This window comes from Camellia sinensis, chromosome 1 (genome assembly GCF_055761805.1).
Source record: "Camellia sinensis isolate YWXY chromosome 1, ASM5576180v1, whole genome shotgun sequence".
Classification (NCBI taxonomy): Eukaryota; Viridiplantae; Streptophyta; class Magnoliopsida; order Ericales; family Theaceae; genus Camellia; species Camellia sinensis.
This window is the reverse complement of record NC_138961.1, coordinates 126,010,518-126,021,946: the sequence shown is the minus strand read 5'-3', so window position 1 is coordinate 126,021,946 and position 11,429 is coordinate 126,010,518. Positions and strand designations below refer to the sequence as shown.

The following is an 11,429-nucleotide window of genomic DNA, read 5'->3' as shown; positions in this document are numbered from 1 at the left end:
TTTCCTAAAGTTTGTACATCTTCCTTTATTTATTAAACTATTTCAATAGTTTAATATATATATATACAAATAGTTTAATATATATATATATATATATATATATATATATTTCAAACAGTTTAATAAAAAACTATTTCAAACAATTTTGAACTTGGTCCTCTAACGGCTACCTTTCAAATTGTTTGGAAGGAAATCAGTTCCATGTCGACGGGAAAAAATCTGTTTGAAATAGATTGCATTTGTTCATTTGGTTTTGGTACCTGTTCAGACAAAGTTTGTGCCTATATATACCCTTCAATTCCAGCAGTCTTGGGATCGAATTTTCCATCCAAAAATCAGTCTAAGAAAATTCCTTTTACTGTCCAAACTTTGATTTTTGGTGCATTATTCTTCATTTTAATTTTAGAATAAAATAAAGAGAGTATTAGAACACAGGTTTGGTTCGCCGAACAATTTATTTTGGAGTGCTACTACAAATTGATTAAAGATCATTGTATCCTGGGAGATAGATGCCACTCAACCGTAAGCACCATAGCGGGGCGAATCTGTCTTAAGGACAAAGTGTCACACACTCGACTTGGTCTTTTGAATTTTTAATTCGGTTCGATAAATAAATTCGGTATGTTATTTATTTATTTTGTTTGATTTAGTTTCAATTTATTTTATTTACACAGAAGATTGTTCCAACAGTTCCTTGGAACACAACTTTGCGAGGCCAAAATCAGAGATCTTTGGGTTGAAATTGTGGTCCAACAAGATGTTATGAGGTTTAATGTCAAAGTGAAGGATTCGTTGATTGCAACCTTCGTGAAGATAATCAATTCCTTTAGCTATGCCAAGAGCAATATCATGCAGCTTCTCCCAACCTAGTGAATTCTTTTTGTGTTTAGAAGATATGAACTTTTCTAGGGATCGGTTTGGTAAGAACTCATAAACAAGAGCTCTTTTAAATCTATCCGCACAATATCCGACCAACGTACGACATTGATGTGGTGGATTGTACCTATTGTCACTGCTGGAAAATCCACTTTTAGCGACTTTTAAAAAACATCGCTAAAAGTACTAAAAACGTCGCTAATTCTTTTTGTGACGTTTAGTACCAAACGTCGATGACGCGGCCGTCGCTATAACTTTATGACGTTTGAAAAACGTCGTTATATTAGTATAGGCGGCGTTTTTAAAATGTCCTACCTAACTGTACAATGACGTCACTATGACATTTAGCGACATTTTTGAAAACGCCATCATAGACATTTATACAATTTTAAAATCTAGCCGCTGGGGTGGGATATAGTGACGTTGTTTAAACGCCGCCATAACCTTTTTTTTTTAATTTATAAATTTTGTTAATTTTATATGGTTGAACAAAAAAAATACCTATCAAACAATTATTAAGAACTAATAATTGATGTTTATTAAAATAATAAATAAACTAAGCTTGAAAACAAAATTAAAAATAAGAAACAATGCATTACATACCTAAGAATAGCAACAATTCAAACTTTAAATACATCAATTAAAATCAAAATGGTCATGAAGCCCAAAAAAATTAAAAAGGAATAGAAAGCACACTAATATGGCTTATAATATTAAAAATACCACTTGTCTTCCAACTATATCCAAAGATGAGCCTAAACTATATGCAACAGATGATAGATTTGGAACCATACAGTACGCTATAATCCAATTAAACAAGATAAAAAGAATTAGAGGGGGGGAAAAGGTAAAAGAACAAGAACAAATAAAAAAAGCTTCATCATATTCCATCCAATGGCTTTTTCCCTCTCTTCTTACATAAATTCTACATGTAGCAACTTCATATCCATCAGGATGATCATTCAGAGTTAAATAGCTTCTCACAATCAAACAGAGTTGGGTTTCAAATTATTCTGTCTTGTCTTCTTCCAAATCAACGTTCCATACCCCGTTGTTCCCACCGTGTACTGATCCGACTTCAAGTGGACTTCGAATATCCTTTGAAGGCATAGGAGATGGTTTGATGAGTGTCAAAGTATTATCATCCCTGTCAAACTCTTCACTTGCTTCTCCCGAGTAAGTATAGCTGCCACATGTGAAAATATTCAATGTGGAGACAAGAAAATAATTGACAATTAATTTTTATAACATAAAAGAAGCCCTCTGTGAGGAGTTTGCAACTAATTTCTATGTTCCACCATAAAATTGATCGACAGTTAGGGAAAATTTTCCTAGACACTCAATTCGCTACGAGGTATTATGACCTAATGTGACAACCTATCTTCAAATTTATTATTAATTTATTATAGATCGCCCACTAAGGAGGACTGCTGGCAGCGGGAATTGAACCTAAGCCGTGGAGGCAAAGTGTCTGATCCTTACCAACTTAATCAACCTCTGTTGGCATAAAAATATATACTTATTTTGTTGTCCCCACTTCTATTCGTGTTCTGTGTCAAGAGATGATTTTTCTTCCAGAATAAAAAAATGGTGACTGAAGGATGATTTTTGTATGATTGCATGCAACATGCTTGATAAGCATGAAAAAAAGATAACTAATCCAAATGCAAGTTTGGTAAACTACAACTCGCATGAAAACTTATTAAGGGGTGTAAAAATAGTCATCCATACACCACAAGTAAGTTGAACCTAACTCTGTTTAACTTCAAGTGTGACGTCCTATAACCTAAGAACAGTCACTTTTCAAGAAAGAGATTGCATAACCAGAGTGACTATAACTAATGCAAATCAGCATTATGAATCTAGATGGAGCACCAACAAAACAAGCATTTATAGCCTGATCAAGGTACAAAAATCAGATACAGAATTAAAAGGTTAAATTGAAAGATAGGCACACACTTGGGATGAGGATTTCCCTTTACCATTTTTTGTCCATACTTGCGCCACCTGTAGCCATCTCCTGAAATTCCCACATCACCATCTCGCAACTTGAAGACACTCTCAATGACTGACAATTCTGTTGCTGTAGTGTTTGATCCACAGAACGCTGTACAGTCGTTAACTGTCAAGCCAGCGGCTATCACTTCACTACCACGGTTCACAGTTCCTGCCACCAAAGGGACCTGAAGGAGGGTTGAATGTTCATCCAAGTCTTCAATAGATGTATGAGGATGGGCCTGCTCCAACGCAATTTCCATTAGAAACGGGACAACAAAAGAAGATAAAATTTTGGTACCTGCTGTTTGATAAGATTGCCACAGATGCAGGATATAATTTCCTACCAGGCCACCTTTATTGGAGAAGGCACAATAGCTGCCCACAAGAATGTTACCAGCAATTGTCTGCCTAAAAACTTCTACCCCAAGAACATTTGCAATCATCTCCTCAGTTTCCCTGCCTAAAAGAGCAAATAATCACTCACCTTGCAACCTCAGCCCGTCTCTTGGCTTGCTCTGCAATTTCTGAAAGCTCCCTATAATTTCTCTTGTCAGAGAAAAGGTTAGTGGTTTCCGATGGTTGAAGGCCATGTAGAGTCCTCTGTGCAGTAGCCCATTGTGCTTCTCTCTCCTCTTTCCCATAGTTACTCTTTGTAGTAAAAGCAGTCTGTGTTACAAGAGAAGAAAAAAAATAAGTACCAGAACTAAAGAGTCATCAGAAAACCACAAGAAAACTACAAAAATTCAAACAAAATCATATACTAAAAAATTCCCCTTTATTAGAGAATTTGAATTCTACCTTGTTCTCCAAAAGGGTATCCCAAGCTTTCCCACTTAAAGCGTAGCGGATCGCAAATTTGAGTAAGTCAAGCGGAATATATGTTACCACACTGTAAAGCCAGATGACACCAGCCCAGCCCCAACCACATCCTTCTATCTTTGCAAAACCACATTTAGCATAAACAGCTATCAAGGTGGCAATCTGTCAAATTACAGAATAGTTTACACCTCCATTAGAACAAGCCTATCCAATTCAATTCCCAAATTCATCAGATAAGTTCAGGATTTTTCATATAGTACTTTGGTTTTTTGTATTTCATTTAAATATGTTTTTATTTTTAAAATTTTATTTTGTAAACTAACTCCATTACTATGATATCAAGCACATTGCGATAGAGATATTTGTCTTTGCACATGAATATTAGTAGGTTATTGGGAAATTCATACCAGCTGTGCGGCTACAAAAACAAAGAGTAAGAGTAGTCCAGGGCGTTCAGCAAAGGACCAGCTGCGAGACCTTGTAACAAATATGAGAGCCTGACTCACGATACTCACTTGTAGGTACAATGCAGCCATCATCTGTTCAGGCCTCTTCTCTCCCAATGGTCTCACACCAAATTTGTCCTACATTGTTTAACAAAGTATGTAAATAAATTGAATCTATAACATTTGAGTAAAGTTACAATTTTATGCACGAGAAAATATATTCCTACCGAGAAAAATTTGGTATCATTCATAAGCCAGAAAAATACTATTGTCATTAGTGCCAAATAGCCTCCGAGCACAACGCCGGTTGCAAATATCTCCTTCAGTTTCCAGCTGTCTGGCATTGGGGATGGCTTCACTCGATCCTTTGAAATTGTCATGATTGTTCCTAGGGTTATATAATAGATGGAAAGTTGGACAGTTAGCTTGATGTTGTCTTAAATTTAAAGTTAAATGCCGAATCCCTCACCCTCCCCTCCCCCTGGCCAAACCAAACCAAACCAAACCAAACCAAACCACGCCTTAAGTCCCATCTGGCCAAAAAAAAAAAATAAGAATAAGAATAATTTTACTGCTGGATCTGATCTCACCGTCATTTAGGATGGCAATAATTAGAACCATGAAGGGAGCAAAGTCAAACTTCCATATCAGGGCAATAAGCATGAACCCAAACTGGAAAATTTATTAAAGAGAAGAAACAAATTAAAACAATTTTTTTTATATAACAACAGCAGTTTTTATGAACATCTTAAAGAGTTTTAGTTAACATACCACAATACGGATGGTGACTGAAACTGCATAGATCTGAAGTCAAAAGAAAGTAGACTTAGAAACTTCAGAAAAAAACAGTGAAGGATTGGAATAAAGAGAAGATGGAGGGTAAGTTACAGTATAGTTCTTCATCCTTTGAAAAATAGCCCTGCTAGTGAGCACAGCACGTATTATAACGCTGAGTCCAGGTTCAGTGAGGACAATGTCAGAAGTACCTCTAGCAGCATCAGTAGCATCCGCAACAGCGATTCCAATATCTGCCTTCTTCAAAGCAGGGGCATCATTCACACCATCTCCAGTCATTCCACAAATATGCTTTCTCTCTTGCAACCTCTTCACAATTTCATATTTGTGCTCTATAAAAAGTGCAGAGAACACAGCCCATTAAAATAAATATAAATAAAAAATGGAATCTACTGGGGGAAAAAAAAAGAAACAAAGAAAAGATTCCAGTATAGCTTCAGAGCTTGTTATATTTGCTATTGAAATAAGGGTCATGTTAATGTGTGTACTTAGGGCATATGCTAACAAAATCGTTCAAATAATTAGGTATTCCGGATTTATTTAAGACAACGATTTGAAGAAAGCGACATATTTTGGAGAAAGGAGAGAATAACATGTATTGTTAACATTGATTTGTTCTGGATCAATGTTGAAATTGAAAAAAAATCAAAAAGAAAAGGTCAGAAGTTCAATCCACACATAGAGGATATATGAAAACAGTTCAGGATGCTAATAAAAAAACTCAGTATAATTTGGTGCAGTTTTTCAAACTAGGGAAAATAATGGTTCCAAAAGAACACTTCCCATGATCATGAATCAGGAAAAGTGTGTTTCATATCCTTTAGACAAATTGGGAACAAAGACAGAGAGAGCCACCTGGAAATACTCCAGCAAATCCATCAGCCTTCTCAATCAACTCATCGACAGGGAGGGCCGCAATGGATGCATCCTTGTCTTGGCCAAGCAATGCAGAAGATGGATACATGTTTGTTCCCATTATGAGCCGCCGACCAGTTTCCTTGCCAATTGCAAGCTGATCACCTAACAAGGTTGGACCCAAAAAAAAAAAAAAGTAAGCAACGAAAAATCAGTTAAGACAATAGTGTATGCACGGTATTATTACCAGTAATCATCTTTACATTCACTCCAAGATTGAGAGCTCTTTTGATGGTGTCTGCACTATCATGCCTAGGTGGATCAAATAAAGGCAATAAACCAACAAACTGCCACGGTGCCCCTGGACTATCTTTTGTCTTCTCAGGTACTTCCTGCAAATAAATAATATAAGCCAAATTTAACAATTAAGATTGTTCCAATGAATAAGAAAAAAGTAAAAATGTGAGTCTGCAAACCTGTCTAGCAACTGCTAAAGATCGAAGTCCACGTTCAGCAAACTTTTCAATCACAGAGTGAACCTTCTTTCTGACATCCTCTTTGCAGTTGCAAAGGGCTAATATCTATTTGTTAAGAATAAGAAACAAGAAGTAAGTTACTACTTGTGATGGTTCTAGAAGTTTTTTCAACTAACAAAAATCAACTAACAAGTAATCATAAACGAAGAATACAAAAATTTGTACTTACAGTCCCAGATCTGATAATTTCTTTGTATCTTTCAGTCTTCCAATCCTACAGATAGATAACCCTAAAACAATCAACACAACCACCTAACTGATGATACAGATTATAAATCTTTTCAATTTCGCGAAATTAGCACAAAGATCATGCACTAGTATAGAAACTCAAAAGGTATGGAACCTTTTCTTACAATCTGCTAGGTTGCTTAAAAATATACAATGGGGGAAAAACCATATGACCGATTTGCATCGTAAATGTCCCTTGATTTCCCCTCTAGAAACAAAAACTCAACTAAAGTTTAGCAAAGAAGGTTATTTGGATAAGTAATCTCCATTTATAAAATAAATAAATAAATAAATAAATAAAAATAAAAATAAATCATGGAAGCTTTCTTGTTTTCCAATTTCCTCAGTATTTTCTCGGCAGCCAAACGCATGCCTAATTCTCAGTATTTTCAATTTCCCTAGTTTTTATTTGCACATCTAAAGGGGAACCAAATTGATAAATGGTTATATATAATATTTATATACATACATCCAATTTCCTCACTCTATATTTATATATAATATTTATACATATATAATATTAATATACATCCATCCATCCATCCACACATATTTATTTATACATGCATCCTGTAGACTAAAAGTTTGTCATCCATAGTTATCCTGATCTATTTCATTTCAAGTGTCCAAGAGAGGAAGACCAACCTTCAGACAGCGCTGATCTTGCACAACCTGTTTAGCACGGGCCCTAACCTCATCTGGATCAATCTTGGATTGAGATCTAGAGAGAGAGATCTAGAGAGAGAGAGAGAGAGACGGTGGAGCTCGCTACCTCGCCGGTGCAGATGACGGTGGCGACGGAGCATCGAAATCGCCCTGAATCTCGAAATCGATCTGAATCTTCGAAAACGCTCTGAACAGCCGATTGATATCGATCTGAATCTTTGAAATCGCTCTGAACAATCGATTGATCTTTCGAGAGACGAAGCTTCTTCGTAGAGTTATCTCCTCCGTCTTCTTCGTCGCTGAGAGAGAGAGAGAGAGATGCCTACGTATAAGGTAAGAGAGGTGTGCGCATAAGAGAGAGGGCTCAGATTAGAAAATAAGGGTTTTAGAAAAGGGGCGCGTGTATCTACTGCATTTGGAGGCGCTTTTAGACGCCTTTAAATAGAAAACGGTGCCGTTTTGGTTAAAAAATTTTGCGACGGTTATAAAACGCCATTAAAGATTAAAAAAAGTGACGTTTAATTAAACGCCGCTAATTGAACACCGCTAAACCCCTGATTTCTTGTAGTGTGTTCCCACTTCATTGATGAATTCATCCCCATTTCCCTTGACATTGTTGAGGATTTTGACTGCAACATGAACATCACTGGATAGTTTTCCCTTGTACACTGTTCCATAGTCACCTTGGCCTATTTTGTCCTTAAATTTACTGGTAATGTTCTTGATGTCGGCATATGAATATCTTGCAGGCTTGAGGGCTGTGTAATCCTCCAAAAATCTTACAATCTTTGCGTGAGAGGCTTGATCCTCTCTCTTTATTATTATTAATCTAAGGACACAATACATTGCAATAATGATTACAACAAGAAGAAACATGCCTTGGAGTATACCTGCAATTTAAAACAGTCAAATTAAGAAAATGTTGTCACCACATTAACAACATAAATAAGGTGGATGGATAACTTCACCAACAAAGTTAGGTTTTTATTTATTTATTTATTTTTAAAGACCTATAAACACTGGGTTGACAAATAAATTGCTAAATTATATATATATTTTTTATCAATTTCATTTTATTTGAGGGAATAATTGAAAATCAATGGTATTATAGCTTTGTTCCTGGAGCTATTAAATTGAAATGTTGCAGTATGTGTTTATTTTCCTTTGTTTTTATGTAAACTATTCTTGTAACACCCTCAAAATAATAACATTAAACCCATCAAATAAGACATGCGTTGATATGTAAAAGTTCCACATTCTTCCATTTATCAGAATTCCATTACATAAGTATTACATGTTAACAACAAAAGCAAATGCCCTATGGGCTTACAGCTTTCCAAGTTAACACTTGGTTACAACAAAAGAGTACTAACTCATTACACATTAAGCCCTTGGCTTGAATTTACATGTAATACATCAAAAAGTAAAACGACAAAATTATGTCCGCCTCTAGCCTCCCAAGCTATGTCCTTGGAGGTGGCATGCTACCTGTACCTGAAAATGATATTCCCATAAAGGGTGAGCCACAGCCCAGTAGAAATGCACTAAACCAACCATGAACAATGACTAAAAGATTAGCAATTGATAGATGGCCAACACTGATACATTCACATAAATCACATATTTATGTCATACGACTTATGAGTCCAAGTTACCTTTCATTTTCCCTTTTTCAATGGATAGGCATATAAGCACTACCCACATTCTCAACAGATATGTATAACAACAATATCCACATTCTCAGATAAGCAAATAAGCTATATCCGCATTCTACAACAGATATGTATAACAACAATATCCACAGATAAGCATATAAGCTATATCCACACTTCACAAAGATAAGCATATGAGCTCTATCTTCACTTCTCTAGACAAGCATGTGAGCTGTATCTACGGAGTTCATCCCCTATCTTCTCCCAACACTATCCGGTTTAGAGGTACATCCCCCATCTTCCCCTAAACCGCGGAGTACATCCCCCATCTCCTCCTCTACACATAACGTATACAAACACATTGGTTCTATATACAATCACTCAATACATACAATTAATGTATTCTATCAACCGTCAAATTCCATGACACATTCCATTGATTAGTTTCCGTTTGCCTAATCATCATGCATTGTCTACAACAATTACAACTATCCTCCACCGATAGCCCAAAGCAGTTATTTCTAAACAGAAAATAAATGCACAATGGATATTCAATCAACATTTCATTTCCTCATTTCTCACAATTAATTATCCCAATTAATCAAACAATGTAATTAGGTCGTTATCCATAATTACCATTTCAACCCTTAGGTCCCATTTTCATCAATGATTCAACATTTATTCCATTTCTCTATGCCAAACATGCATCTAGGTTTATTATGAATAAAACCCCAAACTTTTACCAAATTACCAAACCAACCCCAACATCTCAAAATACTAAAATTTAAAGACAAAATCCATAGAGAGGAGTAGGATATCCCTACCTCGAAGTTTGAGCCAAAAAGGAGATGAAGACTCGAAGATCAACGTGTTCCAAATCCCAACTTTTTCAGATTAAAACAAAGCTCTCAACGCCCTCTATCTTTTTAACAAAGGCCCTAGGCTAGATTCACACTTTAGGGAGATCAATTCTTAGAGAGAGTGTAAGTTTAGAGAGAGAGGGTCTCGGATCTAGGTTTTGATCAAAAGGAAAGTGAAAAAGTGATGTTCAAAAACGCTACTGTCCGCTGATATAAAACACGCTCGCTCGAGCGAAGCCTTTGTCGCTCGAGAGACCAGACACAGAAAACTCTCGCTCGAGCCAAGAAGTTCTCGCTCGAGCCAAAAACTCAGAAGTGCACTCGAGCGAAAGAACGCTCGCTCGAGCCAACAACTCAAACCCTCAGGTCTGCAACCAGAAGCACGCTCGAGCGACAGACCTCTCGCTCGAGCGAAGAACAAACCAGACCGCTCGAGCCAAGAAAAACTCGCTCGAGCCAAGAAATACAACTCTCAGGTCCAGAACCAAACGCAAGCACTCGCTCGAGCGAAGCCACTCTGGCTCGATCCACCAGACACAAACTCAACTCTCGCTCGAGCGACCAACTCCTCGCTCGAGCGAGGGTCCAAAAATCTGGGCAGCAGCACTAGGCTCCCAAACACAACCAACCTGTAACAAAACTGCCCAACACATCCTATAACTTAATATACAAAGTAAAGAGGATGCAAACAAGATAATAAATAACTACCAACATCCACGGACACATGTCCGGATCACTGTACAACAAGGGTGAACCCGGGATCGCTATAACCTCCCCCCCTTAAAGAATTTCGTCCCCGAAATTAAGCACAAGTTTTCAAAAACAAGTTTTCCTCCATTTTAAACAATGTTATATTTTAACATTCAACAATTCGACCCATTACCGGTCATCCCATCCCTTAACAAGAGGCATTTCACAATATGTAAACAACATATGTACTTTCAACATGCATCAACATTATGCATTATCTTTTCCAATTTCAACAATATATTCAACATATATAATGTTACATTCAACTTCCATATGAGGTAAGTTCCAAAACATACTTCCAATAAACCAAAACATTTTCAATGTTTCACAACTTAAGACATATATAAAAGCTCTTAAGTTCAACAATAGTTCAAAATTTAAATACAAGATTACATATCAACAAACAAGTCCGGATATTTTTCACGGACTTCCAACTCACGTTCCCAAGTGGCTTCCTCCACTCCGTGATGTTTCCACAAGACTTTCACCAAAGGAATGGTCTTGCTACGCAGGACCTGATCCCGCCTATCCAAGACCCGAACCGGTCTCTCCTCATACGAGGCATCCTCACCTACCTCTAACTCTGTCCAATCCAACACATGTGATGGATCTGGCTCATACTTCCGAAGCATACTCACATGAAACATGTCATGCACTCCGGACAATTGCGGCGGTAAGGCTAACCGATAAGCAACCTCGCCAATCCTCTCAAGGATCTCAAAAGGACCAATAAACCGAGGGGATAACTTCCCACTCTTCCCAAATCTCATCAAACCTTGCCTAGGTGATATCTTCAGAAAGACATGATCACCTACCTCAAACGCCAAAGGCCTCCTCCTACGGTCAGCATAACTCTTTTGTCGACTCTGGGCTGTAACAAGCCTCCTACGGATAAGCTCAACTTTCTCCGTCGTCTCCCTAACCAACTCCGGACCCAACAAAGGTGTA

At 37.1% G+C, this 11,429-nt stretch overlaps 1 protein-coding gene across 1 annotated transcript; it reads right to left on the bottom strand.

Annotated features, from left to right (window-relative positions):
• Positions 1 to 1,549: 1,549 nt before the first annotated feature.
• On the bottom strand, positions 1,550 to 6,455 carry LOC114319845 (plasma membrane ATPase 4-like). Its single transcript, XM_082883823.1, has 12 exons — positions 6,266 to 6,455; positions 6,037 to 6,181; positions 5,790 to 5,954; positions 5,028 to 5,266; positions 4,911 to 4,943; positions 4,730 to 4,811; positions 4,367 to 4,527; positions 4,101 to 4,277; positions 3,673 to 3,855; positions 3,219 to 3,540; positions 2,859 to 3,113; positions 1,550 to 2,062 (listed from the first exon to the last, which is right to left on the bottom strand). The coding sequence occupies exons 2-10, from the start codon at positions 6,044 to 6,046 to the stop codon at positions 3,355 to 3,357; spliced, it is 1,236 nt and encodes a 411-aa protein (XP_082739949.1). The 5' UTR covers positions 6,047 to 6,181; positions 6,266 to 6,455; the 3' UTR covers positions 1,550 to 2,062; positions 2,859 to 3,113; positions 3,219 to 3,354.
• Between the last annotated feature and the right edge of the window lie 4,974 nt (positions 6,456 to 11,429).

What these genes read in the sequence shown, in the direction of transcription:
- LOC114319845 (XM_082883823.1), bottom strand. An exon ending in AAAGGATGAAGAACTATACT is followed by an intron (nt 4,944 to 5,027) that starts GTAACTTACCCT and finishes TTTTGACTTCAG; the next exon opens with ATCTATGCAGTTTCAGTCAC. An exon ending in ATACCCTTTTGGAGAACAAG is followed by an intron (nt 3,541 to 3,672) that starts GTAGAATTCAAA and finishes CTTGTAACACAG; the next exon opens with ACTGCTTTTACTACAAAGAG.